This window comes from Oreochromis aureus, linkage group 22 (assembly GCF_013358895.1).
Source record: "Oreochromis aureus strain Israel breed Guangdong linkage group 22, ZZ_aureus, whole genome shotgun sequence".
Classification (NCBI taxonomy): domain Eukaryota; kingdom Metazoa; phylum Chordata; class Actinopteri; order Cichliformes; family Cichlidae; genus Oreochromis; species Oreochromis aureus.
The window spans coordinates 30047883-30065533 of record NC_052962.1 but is presented as its reverse complement, the minus strand read 5'-3'; the positions used below and the strand labels follow the sequence as shown (position 1 = coordinate 30065533).

At 39.4% G+C, this 17651-nt stretch overlaps 2 protein-coding genes across 6 annotated transcripts in view; both read left to right on the top strand.

Annotated features, from left to right (window-relative positions):
* Positions 1–17651, top strand: part of LOC116312167 (CD209 antigen-like protein E) — a 29064-nt gene that overhangs the window by 10012 nt on the left and 1401 nt on the right. For 3 of the 5 annotated variants that reach the window (XM_039606168.1, XM_039606166.1, XM_039606167.1), the window contains one exon: positions 15–267. In XM_039606168.1, coding sequence (XP_039462102.1) covers positions 15–210 — 196 coding nt within the window. In that variant the 3' untranslated portion in view covers positions 211–267. Of the gene's footprint in view, positions 1–14; positions 268–17323; positions 17447–17651 lie in introns of those variants that run through there. The other 2 variants (XM_039606170.1, XM_039606169.1) reach the window with 1 other exon arrangement.
* Positions 16457–17651, top strand: part of LOC116312158 (CD209 antigen-like protein E) — a 32314-nt gene continuing 31119 nt past the window's right edge. Inside the window, exon 1 of the mRNA XM_039606161.1 lies at positions 16457–16619. The gene's annotated coding sequence lies outside the window, so the exon portion shown is untranslated. The remainder of the gene's footprint in view (positions 16620–17651) is intronic.

The following is a 17651-nucleotide window of genomic DNA, read 5'->3' as shown; positions in this document are numbered from 1 at the left end:
TTTTCATCACTTAGTTTGGAGTTTTGGAGCAAAGGTGAGCCAGACAATTGGAAAAGTGAACATCCTGATGGAGAGGACTGTGTGAGGATGGGGGAAAAAGGCGGAGCTAAAGATCTGAAGTGTTGGTTTGATGCAGTTTGCTCAAAGCCTCACAGAAGTATTTGTGAGAAAGCAGGATATGGAGGACAGTATATATGTTCCTTAAATTGACATATGAAACACCAGAACGAAGTTGTTCAAACAGAAATAAAGTGAACATAGAAAACATGATGTTTATTTTACTGTCTGATATTTTTTCTATTGATGTGATTAACATGTAGAAGAAATGTGGGACCTGTGAAATGTATTAAACTGTTCTCAATAATAAATCTAATTGTAACATCATACATCTACGAATTATTTATTATCACTTTTACAGGAAAAGGAAAGCAACGGAGAAAGAAAGACATTTTAAGTGTTAAAATGGAGTAAGCAATTAATGTCAGTGCGATAAAATTGATAAAAAAGAAAAAATGACCACTATGTCACATTTTAACACTAAGTCATCCAGTGCAAAAAAGAAGCCTGTGGTTCTCAGAGTTTGCAGTGTGAGAAGCTGTTTGTAAATGTTGATCAACATTTCCCAACTCTCACATCTGTTTCTCCTGTAGATGTTCATCAGGTGAAGCTCCTGACTCTTAAAATGCAAAATGAAAAAGAGGGTCAAAGATCACATCTGACATTGTAAAACTGTTGGTCTCTGAGTTCTCCTGACAGCTGCTCACATTGGTATTTATCTTCTCTGAGCTTTTGCTTTTATTCAAATGTGTGTCTGAATTTGGGACTTGTATTGGTTTGTTTTGCTCTTTAAAATGTAAGGTGTTGCTGCTAACACAGTAGCTGCCAGCTTAGCTCACGTCACGACACCTACACTTCAAAATAATTTTTGCACCTCATAAACTCAGTAATTTATGCTTCCAAAGACATGTGGTTGTTTAAAAGGCTGTTTTGGGATAATCTTCCATAGTTGGGATAGACATATCTGTCATAATCAGTGTTGGTCAAGTTACTTGAAAATCGTATTCAGTTCCTAATTACTGATTACTTCTCCAAGAAAGTAATCCCTTTACTTTACTGATTACTTATTTTCAAAAGTAATTAGTTAATTTATTATTTAGGTACTCTTTAAAAACATGATACACAACCTGAATACTTAATAAAGCAATAGACCTTTCTGCCCAATACTATTCTTTAACTTTAACTTTATGCATCAAGCAGAAATTAAATCATATGCAACATTCTCTGACTGGAAGAAATTTGTTTAACATTTAAACCTATTTTTTGCATATTCCAGCATATTAAATAAAATCGGTTTTTGTGTTTACACTCACTCTTTCAAATAGATGCAAGTAAAACACAGCAAAAAATAAATAAAATCAAAGATTCAGTGGCACTGAGTCCTGTAAATGGACTGGTTCTTATATAGCGCTTTTCTACTCTTCTGAGCACTCAAAGCGCATTGCACAAATTGTGCATTCACCTATTCGCACCAGCACATTTTCTTAGTGCTTTCGAATTTGGGGTTAGTATCTTGCCCAAGGATATTTGGCACACAGACTAGGGGAAGCCAGAGAATCGAACCACCAACCTTCCGATCAGTAGATGACCTGTTTCAGTTCATCTCATCATTGACCTTTTTTATTTTTTAAGACCAGATATAATCTGCTGGCAGCCCTCTCACTAGGGGTGTCACCCCTTGTGCCATTTGTGCTTTTGTAACTTGGTTTAGGGCACTGTTAACACGTTACTGTAATCTGATTACTTTTTTCAAGTAACGAGTAATGTAAGGGATTACTATTGCAAAAACGGTAATTAGATTAGCGTTACTTTCACGTAGGAACGCTGCGTTACTGCGTTCCTAAAACCGTGATTTTTTGTGAGAATGTCTCATGACAGTGACGTAAGCGAGTGCGACGTTCGTGACAACAGCTGTCTGCAGATCAACAATGGATAATATATGGAGTGCGGGAGAGAGTATGAGCGTGCAGCGTTTAAAGCGTGGAAGTACTGACCTTATTTTGAGTTTGATTCCATAAAAAGTGACAAAAACATTAGTGTCCGCTGTTCACTGCGTGGGAAGAAAACTTCTTTTTAAACCCCTAAACTTCCAAGCAAGCAGCGAGTGCGCTACGACGTAATGTGAAATTCACAGAGAAATTCGCGGATTCTTCCACTGACCGGCACACCTGCACCAGGGTAAACCTCCGCCTAACCCACTCCTGCTTTACAGGTGAAAATAGAGCAGCAGGACCGCTAGTCTTTGATTTTATTTAGTTTCTGCTGTGTTTTACTTGCATTTATTTGAAAGAGTGAGTGTAAACACAAAAAAATATTTTATTTTATGTGCTGGAATGTGCAGAAAATAGGTTTAAATGTTAAACAAATTTCTTCCAGTCAGAGAATGTTGCATATAATTAAGTTTTTGCTTGATGCATAAAGTTTTAAAAAGAGACTTTTCCATTTGATTACATTTTGTATGATGAATTATGCAGAAAAAGTAGAATTGGGCTGAAAGATCTATCGCTTTATTACCTAAGGTTGCAAATCGTGTTTTTAAAAAGTAACTAAGTAATTAATTACTTTTGAAAATAAGTAATCAGTAAAGTAACGGGATTACTTTTTTCAAGTAACTTGACCAACACTTGTCATGAGCAGTTTTTTGTGGATGAGGCTGGTTTTCACCTCACTAAGACAAGGAGATGTGGCAGGAACATTATTGGACACCGTGCCATAATCAATGTCCCAGGACAACATGGTGGTAACATAACTATGTGTGCAGCTATAAGTCAAAATGGTGTTGTTCCCCATCATGCAACCCTGGGCCCATATAACACTGCACACATTATTACATTCCTGGACACCTTACATGACATGCTCACTAATGTTCAGAGACCAGAGCAGACCAGATACGTCATCATATGGGACAATGTTAGTTTCCATAAGGCTGCTTTGGTCTGCAACTGGTTTACAGATCACCCACTCTTCACTGTACTCAACCTCCCCCCATACTCTCCATTCTTGAATCCTTGAGTTCTTCTCTGCCTGGCGCTGGAAGGTCTATGACCGTCGTTCCCATCAACGCATATCCCTTTTACAGGCAATGGAGGAGGCATGTGGGGATACTGACCAGGCATCATGTCAGGCCATTCCAGAAGAAATTTTCTCTGGTGCCTTGGACTAGAGGACATTGTATTTTGTGGCCGGACCCAGAGAGACGACACGATGTAGACTGATTTTTTTGTTTTCCTCAGTGAATTTACTATTTTGTTTTGACTTGGAAATAAACACTTGTGTTTGTTTTGATGTTTGTGAATAAACACCAGTAATTGAAGTTTGGATTCCTCTATGTTTACGAACCTAAGACAAAAGTAGTGCTTTTTCTTTTTTTTTTTTTTACAGTTTTTGCCCGTTGTTTGAACACTATAAACCCATGCTTAGACTAAAGTAACACGACTTGAAGCTTTTGTTACCATACCTCAAACACATGCACCCATACCTTAAACAAAAGCGCTGCTTTGCACTCTAGTTGCAATTGTGCAACACACTTACTCCTTTATGCAACACACATGGTCCTGCATACTACACTCTATTTCATACAGAAGACACTTCGTTCAAAAATGAAATTTCAGGGTGCCATTTGGAAAACACATGTATCCAAAATACAAAACACATCGGGTAATTGCAACCACTCAAATACACACCTGAAGGCACTTACTTGCAAAACTGAACACCAATTAGCCAACTACAAAAAGCCCTCAGTTTAGCCATTTCAAGAACTTTGCAAGCATGGATGGAGGGAGAGCAAGAGGAAGAGGAGGAGGAGGAGGAGGAGGAGGAGGAGGAGGAGGTCGAAGAGGCCATGCACGGACCCATATTTCTGATGATATAAGAGCAACTTTGGTGGACCATGTCATCAACCATGGCCACATGGTTCATCAACCACATTTACAATACAGTATTGGTGAAATCCAGTAGCAGCTGAATATGTACCATATCAGTACCACATGGATCCATCCTGAGAGCTACACAGGTACCTGTGTGATGGGGTGAGGGTTCTGTATGTGTAGCACTGTAGTACAGTAATATGTTCTCTCTTTTTTTTTACAGAGAATCTTGGCCATGGATGGAGCTGCACAGCCTCATGAATTCATTTTCATTGATGAAGCTGGATTCGACCTGTGCAAAACAAGACGACGGGGTCGTAATGTAATTGGCCAAAGGGCAATTGTGCACGTCCCAGGGCAGCGCGGGGGAAATATCACATTGTGTGCCGCCATAAGCCTTCGAGGGCTTCTGCATCATCATGCAAAACTAGGTCCATACAATAGCCAACATATACTCACATTTCTAGATGCTCTCCATAATATAGTTGTACAGAACAGGCCAGATCAGCCCAGGTTTGTGGTGATATGGGATAATGTCAGTTTCCATTGGGCTGCTCTGGTCCAGGCCTGGTTCTCCAACCACAATCAACTTGAAGTGGTATACTTGCCCCCTTACTCACCATTTTTAAACCCTATAGAGGAATTTTTTTCGGCTTGGAGATGGCGTGTATATGACCGCCAACCACATGCCCACATGTCTCTTCTGCAGGCAATGGAACAGGCCTGCGGCGACATTCAGGTGACAGCAATCCATGGATGGTTTCGACATGCAAGGGGATATTTTCCCCGGTGCCTAGCGGGAGAAGACATTGCTTGCGATGTCGATGAGGTCCTGTGGCCAGACCCCAACAGACGGCGGGATCCATGTGCCCACGTATGCACAATTGTCATGATTTTTTGTGTTTACAGTATAGTGTTTTTTTCTATTACTGTATTATGGTTTGTTTTTTTTGTTTTTTGTTTTGCTTTATCTGACTTCATAGTACTGCAATGTACAATATTGCAATGTACAATACTGAGTAGGCCTATTTGCTTTTTTGGTTGTTTGAAAATGTGTCTCCTGCAAATATGCCTTCTGAATAACAATGAAAATCAAAGACTGCAGTGTTTTATATAAAGTAGACTAGTGTGTTCCCCCTGATCTGAAAGTGTTTGCATATGATGCAAGTATGTGTCATTTTGTCAACAGAGTTACATTTTGACAAAGGAATGTTAGGTTTTGATAGCAGAGTTTAGGTTTTGAGAGTAGAGTTTCAATTTGGCACAGATGTGAATGGTATATTTCCCAGTGTTGTGTCATATTTACTTGTGTTTAGAATTTTGGCACAATGAGCGAAGTTTTGCAAAATGTGTTCAAGCAACGGGCAAAAACTGTAACAAAAAAGAACTGCAGCAAAAGCAATATAGATAGATATCTAGATAGCCAGCTAGCTAGCTAGATACTAGACAGCATATATTTGTATATATTCAATTCAATTCAATTCAGTTTTATTTATATAGCGCCAAATCACAACAAAAGTCGCCTCAAGGCGCTTTATATTGTACAGTAGATAGCACAATAATAAATACAGAGAAAAACCCAACAATCATATGACCCCCTATGAGCAAGCACTTTGGCGACAGTGGGAAGGAAAAACTTCCTTTTACAGTTTTTTTCAGTCGCTAACAAGCGTTTGTCCAAACAGTTGTCACATTTGCAAAACTCTAAACACAATTAACACAGCATCGGTCTGTTGTGGCCATACCATTCACACATTTCATGTCGTGTTCACCCAATATGCAGTCAGTGAACACATTTCCACAATGCTTACATTTTCTTAACAGACAAGTTATACCTCCCAACAAAATTATGGACTGTTTTTGTAGTATTTACGAATGTTAACACACACCATCCCACAATAGCAAAAACAATATTCCAAACCTTAGATACAGTATAAAAACCTCTGCTTCTGCAATGATATCAGTACAAAAACAATATCAATATCAAAAATATATCTCAGCTGATAATAAACAAACAATTGAATAATTGACACACAGCTGATTTATGTTGGGTAAATTGGGCCAACCACAGCTTATTCCATTCTGGCTTAGACTCAGTGGGGTCTATAAGGCAAGACCTTGAGGAGTGATGTTTTTGGAAACAAAAAAAAGACAAACACTGTAATGTCTGGTCGAGGAAGAGTAAGAGCAAGGGGCCCAGGGAGAAGAGCAGGCCCAAGGAGAGGGCAAGGTAGAGGTGTAAGAATGCGTGGTGGTGGCATTCCAAGGGCTGCAAGAACAGTAGTCAGTGATGAAATTCATGCCACTATCATTGACCATGTAATCAACCATGGTCTTTCACTAAGAGAGGCTGGTGAAAGAGTGCAGCCCAATTTGAGGCGGTCAACGGTTGCCTCCATTATACGCATCTTTCAACAAACCAACAGGTAAGTATTGCATTTTACATGGATTGTTTCTATTCTCACTTGACATGTCAATATGGTCATACAGTAATGCATATGTTGAATTTTTGTCTTTCTAAAGAATGCAACGTCTTCCACCCTCTGGGGAAGAGGAAAGCTCCTCAGTAATGATCAGGAGCTTGCCATTGTAGAAATGGTTGCTGCAAATAATGCAATAAAACTGCGTGAAATTCAAACTAGAATTGTGGCGGACCATGAGATATTTGACAATATCGATAGAATCAGCCTCACAACCATTACGCGGACATTGTCCAAACACAGAGTGCGGATGAAGCAGCTCTACACTGTTCCCTTTGAGAGGAACAGTGAGAGGGTCAAGGAGCTCTGACGACAATATGTCCAGGTATAGTGTATATTCAATCCAATGTCCAGTTCTATAAGCTTTGCACTTTGCAAGTAGGTAACCTACACAATACTAGGTTACAGTACAGTATGGTATACAGTAATAACATGACTTACATAAACTTTGTTTCAGAGAGTTATGGAATTGGAGGCCAACCAGGCCCCTCATGAATTCATATACATCGATGAGGCAGGATTCAATCTGGCCAAAAGGCGTCGACGTGGACGAAATGTAATTGGAAAAGGGCCACAGTTGATGTGCCAGGACAGAGAGGGCAAACATTACCATGTGTGCAGCAATTGCAAATGCAGGATTACTCCTTCACAGATGTCAGGTTGGACCCTATAATACAGAGCGCTTGCTTGCCTTTCTCAATGATCTCCACCAGCGCCTGGTTCCAGAGCAGGGTCAGGAGGGTGAAAACATGAGGACCTTTGTAATTACCTGGGACAATGTGGCTTTCCATCACTTGCAAGCAATAACAACATGGTTTGAAGTCCACCCAAGACTGGTAAGTCTCTTCCTTCCACCCTATTCACCTTTCCTCAACCCCATAGAGGAGTTCTTTTCTGCATGGAGGTGGAAGGTTTATGACCATCAGCCACATGACCAGATGTCCCTCCTTGAAGCCATGGATGCTGGCTCCAGGGACATCACAGTTGACGATTGCCAAGGGTGGATCCGACATACCAGGTGGTTTTATCCCAGGTGCATCGACTTGGATAACATCAGATGTGATGTTGATGAAAACATGTGGCCTAACCCTGAAGATCGCAGAGATTAGATGCAAATTTTTTGCTTTTTTTTAGTCCCCCTCCCCCTCCCCCCCTTTTTATCTTGGCTTTTTGCTGTTGTTTTTTTGTTCAGAATGCTCTTGTGTGTTTCATGGATATTTTGTTCACTGTAAGCAATACTGTAAAACTTTCTCTGTCCTATCATACCGTGTTTCTACTGTACCTCCTGTAGTAAACAGTAAAGAAACAAAAACTTGTTTGCTTTTTACTGGAATGCTTTTGAATGTGAACATTACTGTACATGTGGACATACAGTTACCAACCAAGACATTTCTGGTGTCAAAATGGTGGATTGCATGTTTCGCATGCAAATACCTGTAAAACTGAAACATAAAAGTCTATGCAGTTTTTGTAATGTCAATAATAGCCAGTATTTTGAAACCTGGTGTACTTTGATTGACTGCATGTACCTTGTGAAGTGAAAACAAGTGTTATTCTTTGACAGACTAATTTAATTTTGAGTCAGATTTATAGTGTTTTTGTACAGTTAGTGTGTGCAGAGAAAGATGTGTTCTATTTTGAAATGAAGAGTTAGTATATATTTAACAAAATGTATTTTTGAGAAGAAAATTATCCATTTGGCCAATTGTGTTTTGTAGGTGTGAGTCTGTGTTAAGAGTTTAGAAAAAGTATCTGAAGTATGAGTAGGCGCTTGTTAGCGATTGAAAAAAACTGTAACAGGAAGAAACCTCCGGCAGAACCAGGCTCAGGGAGGGGCAGGGCCATCTGCTGCGACCGGTTGGGGTGAAAGAAGGAAAACAGGATGAAAGACATGCTGTGGAAGAGAGACAGAGATTAATTACAGATATGATTCAATGCAGAGAGGTCTATTAGCACATAGTGAGTGAGAAAGGTGACTGGAAGGGAAAAACTCAATGCATCATGGGAATCCCCGGCAGCCTACGTCTATTGCAGCATAACTAAGGGAGGATTCAGGGTCACCTGGTCCAGCCCTAACTATATGCTTTAGCAAAAAGGAAAGTTTTAAGCCTAATCTTGAAAGTAGAGATAGTGTCTGTCTCCTGAATCCAAACTGGAAGCTGGTTCCACAGAAGAGGGGCCTGAAAACTGAAGGCTCTGCCTCCCATTCTACTTTTAAATACTCTAGGAACAACAAGTAAGCCTGCAGTGCAAGAGCGAAGTGCTCTAATAGGGTGATATGGCACTACAAGGTCATTAAGATAAGATGGGGCCTGATTATTTAAGACCTTGTATGTGAGGAGCAGGATTTTGAATTCAATTCTGGATTTAACAGGAAGCCAATGAAGGGAAGCCAAAACAGGAGAAATATGTTCTCTCTTTCTAGTCCCGGTCAGTACTCTTGCTGCAGCATTTGCACGTTATTGTATTTTGCACAACTCTGTTGCTTGTGAAGCTTGCACACAAGAATTTCACTCGCATGTACTGTACCAGTGTACCTGCACATGTGACGTGACAATAAAGGTGATTTGATTTGATTTGATTTGAGCATTTTGGATCAGCTGAAGGCTTTTCAGCGAGTTTTTAGGACATCCTGATAATAAAGAATTACAGTAGTCCAGCCTGGAAGTAATAAATGCATGAACTAGTTTTTCAGCATCACTCTGAGACAGGATATTTCTAATTTTAGAGATGTTGCGCAAATGGAAGAAAGCAGTCTTACATATTTGTTTAATATGTGCGTTGAAGGACATGTCCTGGTCAAAAATGACTCAAGGTTCCTCACAGTGTTACTGGAGGCCAAGGTAATGCCATCCAGAGTAAGAATCTGGTTAGATACCATATTTCTAAGATTTTCAGGGCCGAGTACAATAACCTCAGTTTTATCTGAATTAAGAAGCAGAAAGTTAGCGGCCATCCAGGTCTTTATGTCTTTAAGACATTCCTGCAGTTTAACTAATTGGTGTGTGTTACCTGGCTTCATGGATAGATAGAGCTGCGTGTCATCTGCATAGCAGTGAAAATTTATGCTATGTCTTCTAATGATGCTGCCTAAGGGAAGCATGTATAATGTAAACAGAATTGGTCCTAGCACTGAACCCTGTGGAACACCATAATTGACCTTAGTGGGTGAAGAGGACTCTCCATTTACATGTACAAATTGGAGTCTATTAGATAGATATGATACAAACCACTGCAGTGCAGTACCTGTAATACCTACAGCATGTTCTAATCGCTCTAATAGGATATTATGGTCAACAGTATCAAACGCAGCACTGAGGTCTAGCAGGACAAGCACAGAGATGAGTCCACTGTCAGAGGCCATAAGAAGATCATTTGTAACCTTCACTAAAGCTGTTTCTGTGCTGTGATGAGCTCTGAAACCTGACTGAAACTCTTCAAATAAGCCATTCCTCTGCAGATGATCTGTTAGCTGTTTGACAACTACTCTTTCAAGGATTTTTGATATGAAAGGAAGGTTGGAGATTGGCCTATAATTAGCTAAGACTGCTGGGTCTAGAGATGGCTTTTTAAGTAAAGGTTTAACTACAGCCACCTTGAAGGCCTGTGGTACATAGCCGATTATTAGAGAGAGGTTGATCATATTTAAGATCGAAGAATTAATTAATGGCAGGACTTCTTTGAGCAGTTTTGTAGGAATGGGGTCTAAAAGACACGTTGATGGTTTGGAGGAATTAATTATTGAAGTTAACTCAGAAAGATCAATTGGAGAAAAAGAGTCTAACTTAACATCGATGGTACTAAAAGTAGCTGTAGATAATGTTACATCTGTGGGATGATTATTGGTAATTTTTTCTCTAATGATAAAAATTTTATTTGTGAAGAAGTTCATGAAGTCATTACTAGTTAACGTTAAAGGGATTGTTGGCTCAGTAGAGCTCTGACTTTTGTCAGCCTGGCTACAGTGCTGAAGAGAAACCTGGGGTTGTTCTTATTTTCTTCAATCAGTGACGAATAGTAAGATGTCCTGGCTTTATGGAGGGCTTTCTTATAAAGCAGCAAACTATTTCTCCAGGCTAAATGATGATCCTCTAAATTTGTGACACGCCACTTCCTCTCCAGCTTACGAGTTATCTGCTTTAGGCTACGTGTTTGAGAATTATACCACGGAGTCAGCTACTTCGCATTTGAGGCCTTAGTTTTCACAGGAGCTACAGTATCCAGAGTCGTACGTAGTGAGGAGGTAAAATTATTAACAAGATAATCGACCTCTGTTGGAGTAGCGTTCAGATAGCTGCTCTGCTCTATGTTGGTACAGGGCATTGAAGATGATAACAGTGGGTGGATTATATTCTTAAACTTAGTTACAGCACTTTCAGAAAGACATCTACTTTGATAAAGTCTACTCTCCACTGCTGTGTAATCAATTATTGTAAATGTAAATGTTATCAGGAAATGATCAGACAGCAGAGGGTTTTCAGGAAACACTGTTAAATGTTCAGTTTCTATGCCATACGTTAAAACAAGATCTAGAGTGTGATTAAAGTGGTGGGTGGGTTCTTTTACATTTTGAGAGAAGCCAATTGAGTCTAATAACAGATTAAATGCGATGTTGAGGCTGTCATTTTTAGCATCTACATGGATGTTAAAATCACCCACAATAATTATTTTATCTGAGCTGAGCACTAAATCAGATAAAAGTCTGAGAAATCAGAGAGAAACTCTGTGTAAGGCCCAGGTGGACAATATATGATAACAAGTAAGACTGGTTTCTGAGTTTTACAGCTGGGGTGGACGAGGCTAAGCATCAGGCTTTCAAATGAATTAAAAGTCTGTCTTGGTCTTTCGTTAATTAATAGGCTGGTGTGAAAATTGCTGCCACACCGCCCCTCGGCCTGTGCTTCGAGATTTCTGGTAGTTAGAATGACTCGGGAGTGTTGATTCATTTAAACTAACATACTCATCCTGCTGCAACCAGGTTTCTGTAAGGCAGAGTAAATCGATTTGTTGATCAATTATTAAGTCATGTACTAACAGAGACTTGGAGGAGAGAGACCTAATATTTAATAATCCACATTTCACTGTTTTACTCTTTGGTTCAGATGTGGATACTGTATTGTTCTTTCTTTGTGATTTTTATGTTTAAGTTGTTTATTGCTGGTTTTGGTTTGTTTTTTGTCTTTTTGGGAGTTGACACAGTCTCAATGGAGATGGGTTTTTGGGGGGCAGGAGGAGAGAAGCTGCAGAGAGGCGTGTAAGACTGCAACTCTGCTTCCTGGTCCCAACTCTGGATAGTCATATTTTGGGGGTTTAATAAATTGGTCCATATTTCTAGAAATGAGAGCTGCTCCATCCAAAGTGGGATGGATGCCGTCTCTCCTAACAAGACCAGGTTTCCTCCAGAAGGTTTGCCAATTATCTATGAAGCCCACATCGTTTCTGGGACACCACTCAGACAGCCAGCAATTTAAGGAGAACATGCGGCTAAACATGTCACTCCTGGTCTGATTGGGGAGGGGACCAGAGAAAACTACAGAATCCGACATTGTTTTGGCAAAGTTACACACCGATTCAATATTGATTTTAGTGACCTCCGATTGGCGTAACCGGGTGTCATTACTGCCGACGTGAATTATGATCTTACTGTATTTACGTATATATACAAATTATATATTTTTACAGCTTAATCAGATAATTTATTCTGCCTCAGCATCACGCTTCTGTGCTGGATCAGGCCACAGGACTTCATCCACATTACATGCTATGGTCTCCCTTGCAGTGCAACGAGGAAAGAATCCTTAAGCACACCAAATCCAGCCCTGGCAAGATTCCAGTCCTATCTCCATGCTGAGAAAAACTCCTCAGTAGGGTTCAAAAGGCAGAGTATGGTGGAAGAAACGCATTGATTAAATGCTGCTCATTGTGAAACCAATTGCATATTCCTGGACCTTGGTGAAAGCTCACATTGTCCCAAATGATATGGGATGCTCTGCCTATTCGCAATCTCACTACTCAAGCAAAGCATCCTGTAGACCATCCATGAATGTTGCTAGAAGTTTGTTGTTGTATGGCTCAACAATAACATGACTATGGAGAACCCTATAGCTGCTGATGGCAGCATTACAGTTTTTTCTGAATGCTTAAACAATAACTGTGATTCTTATAGCACAATTTCTAAAACTATTAATACTTATAGCAAAACCACTCACTGAGTTTGCAAAACTAAAAGCACAAACACTGCTTTGCACTCAGTTTGCCATTTTGTAACACACACTTTGCAGAACTGTAAACACAACTCACTGCTTACACTCAATTACCAAATTTCCAACACACTCCTAGCAAAATTATACACATGTATGGCTATCATTAACACTATTTTGCCAACTGTCTGGCACACTTTCACATGTGAAAACTTTTTTAGATAATTAGTTCACTTTGCAATCAGCCTAAGCTCTATAATACAGGTAAGCTGTGTGTGTGGAGTACAATGGAGGGAGCAGGAAGAGTGAGAAGTAGAGGAGGGCGAGGAAGAGGACGTGGAGGTGAAGAAGTAGAATGAAGAGGACGACAAGGACAAGGAGGAGCAAGAGGAGGCGAGGAGGGGGTAGAGGAGGACGAGGAGGGGGGAGAGGAGGACGAGGAGGGGGAAGATGAAGGGTAAGAAGAGTAAGAAATAGAATTGCTTATGACATCAGAGCTACAATAGTGGACCATGTAATCAACCATGGAATGACCCTGAGGGAAGCTGGCCAACGGGTTCAGCCTAACTCGAGCCGCTACACTGTAGCAAGCATCATAAGGACATTTTGAAATGAGAATCGGTTAGTACAGTCACTTTGCACTAACATTTGTAGCACTGCCATATGCTAATGAGAAACAAAACAATACCATAGATGTAAAAATACTGAAATTGTTACTTTACAGAATTGCTAGATGACCAGATGCTGGGGGCAGAGGAAGAATGTTCACTGCAGACCAAGAAACCCATACAGTCAATATGGTGATTGCAAATAATCCTATACTTGGAAATAAACACTTGTGTTTGTTTTGATGTGTGTGAATAAACACCAGTACTTGAAGTTTGGATCCCTCTATGCTTACGGATCTATGACAAAAGTATGAGCTCAAACTGACATAGCCTACCTTGTGCACAGAGAAAGCAAAAGCCAGATGTGTTTTGTATTCATACCATCAGTGTGTAGTTGGTGCATTGTGTGCTTAGTAGATGATGGCTTGTGTGTACTGTTTGATACGAAAACACCATTTTTACGAAGGTGTGAAGAGTTAATCTAGCTGTGTTCGCTTTTGCAAGAGAACTACAATGTTTTGATAATTGGGTGACAGGTTTTCTTATTTGTGTGTAGAGTTTTGCAAAAATAGCCAATAGTTACAAAAAATGTGCTTAAGCAATCAGAAAAAACTGTAATAGTTACATTTCCACCACGCTGGCCAGGCAGTTCAATAATGGTACGTTGACCTATGACATTATGACCTTTTTTCCCCTGTTTTGCTAGATTCAAAATGTATGTTGTCTTCTATAATCCAATGCTGGATTTCATGCAGTCAAATTGGATTATTCTGACGGACCATATCCACAATAAGTGTCTCCTGGTGTTGTGAGCACATGCGTGTTCTTCCACCTTCATGTGGCCGTCTTTCAATTCTAAACAAAATACCATTTAGTTATAAGTATACTCGTATGCATAGCACATGTATACATCATACTATTTCATTTACAAAACTAAAATTAGTTTGTTGTGTACAGAGAATCTTTGAGCTTGACTCAATGGTTAGGCCTCATGAATACATCTTCGCGGATGAAGCTGCGTTCAATCTCGCAAAAAGCAGAAGAAGAGGTTGCAACACGTGTTTTCAATCTTGAGTGGTAGTGTGTTAATGATGAAAACAGTGTGTTAGTTGTGTTTCACTTCTGTAGCCGGTGTGCACCACCAAGTGCACCACACTGCTAAATGTGTTTTGTTTTTGAGAATGTGTTTGGAGTTTTGGTAAATGGGTGATTCAGATTGGCAAATGGTGTCCTAACCATTGGTGTTTAAGATTTTGGCAGCTGTGGGATTGATTTGATGAAAGAGTTTTCATAGTTGACAGTTTAGTTTTTACAATGGGATTTAGTGTTTAAGCAATTCAGAAAAACTGTAATGTGTAAATGTGGATAAAATATCATCTGCATGTAAAAACAAATACCTTCAGGTCAGTGTTTTATCAATCAACACATGATATGATTTAATTCTTTCCTAATTACCAAAGGAGGAAAGGTCTTATAGTAACGTAAAAAAGTTCTGTTTACACACAAATATCTTTACAACTTTTGACTTCTAAAGTTAAAAAACAAAGCCATTAAAAAAAAAAGAAAGAAAATGAAGATTTATGATCTATAATGTGTAGGAATCAGTGTGCTTATTTTCTTTTCAGCTTCCCCTTGTGTGCTACTTTTCAGATGTGGTGTGTAATTCTTTTTTTTAATCTGTTGGAATTCATAAAATCTTTGTTGTCTCTCATTTCTTAGTCAGTATTTGAATGTATGAGAACAAAAAGTGTCAATAAAATCTGAAACTTAAGCATTCATGGCCAGTATACCGGTTTTGGTCACACTTTGATTGTTTTTAACTGTCAGTCTTATTCAAACTGGTGACACACTGTGGTCACAAATTTTGAAGCAATCCTGATAGAGATCCAACTTTTTATATCCAATTAAAATCAAGGCACTCAAAAAGATGCTCTGGAAAAGAGCAGAATTCATGGAACAGAGTTTAATACACTGAAGCATATGGACAGCAGGACAAATACATCCAGACATTTAGCAAGACAATTACATAGCAGAAATCAAGCAAAGCAAAACCCTTGGGCGTACAGCCTTAGGCACAGACAGCAGAGTAACACAGAGACGGACAGAAAGTAGCAGCAGGAAAAAAGTGCTGGGGTATCATCTGGTCCCCCTAATATATAGGGACCAGTATCCCCGCCCCCTGCTGCTGGGTAACTTTCCCACCTGTCCTCCAGCCAAACACAGCTGCAAGATCAGGTAGCGGCCAAGGTCCTGGCCAGAGGTCAGTCAGGTCTCCAGCTACCCCTTGGCTTTGGCCTATCACAACAGGTCATGACACTGTCAGACATTGCACATTAATCCTAATTATTAAATCTTACAAAGCAAGTGGCACAATCTTATAACTACATAGGTTACATGCTTAACATATAAAACACTTCAGTGTAGGTTAGTGAGTGTGTGTGTGTGATTATCTTGTATGATATTTTATCGTGATGTGTTCAGGATCTCTGTTACAATGTTACTGTTTTGGTTGTGCATCATCAAAGACATTGAGTGTGTATTGGGGGAGGTTAGTTACCAGAGTTGGAGAGTGAGGTATTCAGGAGATCTCTCCCCTTACATTAACAGCCCTGTTACTGTACTACCTTAACAAAGATGTGCTTAAGACTAAGTGAAAGTTAAAATATATATATTCAGTGCAGATAGATATATAGTGTATATAGTTATATAGTTAAACATGTCACACAAAAGTCCACCACACTGGAATGATTTCCTGTGTCATTCAGTGGTGCTTTTTGATAATCTCAGTCTCTCACTGAGCGCGCTCCTGTGGCGGGCCAGCATGTCATGGAGTGGGTGGGAGTTATTATCCAGATTTGTCTTTTTCTTGGACAACATCCACCTCTCCCTAAGGGAGTCATTTCCTCAACTGTTTCAGTTCAGACATTTCTGGAGAGAAGAATGAGAAACATCATGAATGAAGATGACAAGTTCTTGATCAGACTGACAGACTCAGCAGTAGAGGGCAGATATTTGTGGGTGGATGGTTCAGGATTGTGCAAAAGGCTTGATTGTTGAGAAAACCTTAGGTTGTGCCACATTTGTGAAACAACTATTTTAACAGCACCCTAAAATTTCACCTCATCTCATGGGCAGTTCCTCATTTTGTTCTGCTTAAATACTTTTTATTTTGATCTTCCTTTTAACTGCCTGCAAATGTGATGCAACTCATGAAAATGTTGTTGCATTTGTATGCAAGAGATCAGCACAATTTACCACAGGGACAGACATTTCAACAATAGAAAAAGAAACCTTGCTTCAGATGTAATAAAAGCCGTTATTCTGACAGGAGGAGCCAGACTTAGTCAACAGGAAGTTGCTTTTTTAAGCTGTAAAACAGAAGTTAGAAGGAGTAAGGAAGCAATTAGAGTGAGCATCAATGCTTAGCTACATCAGTTTTCTGTTAAATGTATAAAGAATTGAATCTACGATAAATAACAAAGGAAACAGAATTTCAACGTTTTGTTGTGTTTTGTGATTCAGAGACTGTTGGATTAAGTCTGAAGTCAGGATCTTGAAGTTTCAGCATGATGAGCCGTCCATGAGCTTCATAGAAGGTAAGAACATTAATGTGGTGGTAAAACAACAGGAAGGTGACGGAGCTTCAGTCAGATCTGAGTGATCATCATCAGACTTTTAATTAAAGTTATGATGTTTGTGCTGGAATAGAACAACATTATATGTATACGACTTAAAAATATGTAGAGCCCACATTCATTATTTAATCATATGAATTTTTAAAATGTTTTAATAAATCAGAAATGTAAGAGTCAAAAGTAATTGATGAAGAAAGAGTGTTTGAAAGTTCTGCAAAATGAAGCTGTGAAGAGCAAAAACAAAAACAGGAACTGACCAAAAGGATGTGTGACATGTTAACATGTTTTAACTCAAATGTTTCCTGTGCAAAGCATCTTAATCATCTTTAATGTTCTTGTATTGACACTCAGCTACAGTTCAGTGTGCTGTAATAGTACTAAAGTATTGTAACATGAGAAACTGTTTAAAACTGTTGTAACTGATAAATACACATTTTTCTGAACTCTCACATTGTTTCTCCTCTAAATGTTCATCAGGTGAAGCTCCTGACTCTCAGCATGCAAAATCAAAGAGAGGGTCAAAGGTCACCACAGAGAGAGTGGCACTGGTGGTTCTCTGTATCCTGCTGGCAGCTGCTCTCATCGTTATTTGTTGTCTCTGTGAGTTTGTGTGGTTTCCTTCATCTTACTTAACTTAAAGAAAATCAATGATCTGATTTTCTGTAAATCAAATGAATAAAACATTTACAGTGAAGGTGTAAAACACTGCAGATTGCCCACATTAGCTCTGTTTTAATCGTGTTGCAACAAATTAAAGATGCGTCCAACTTTCCAGTGTTTTTCTTGTTTTCTGAAAAATCTGTCT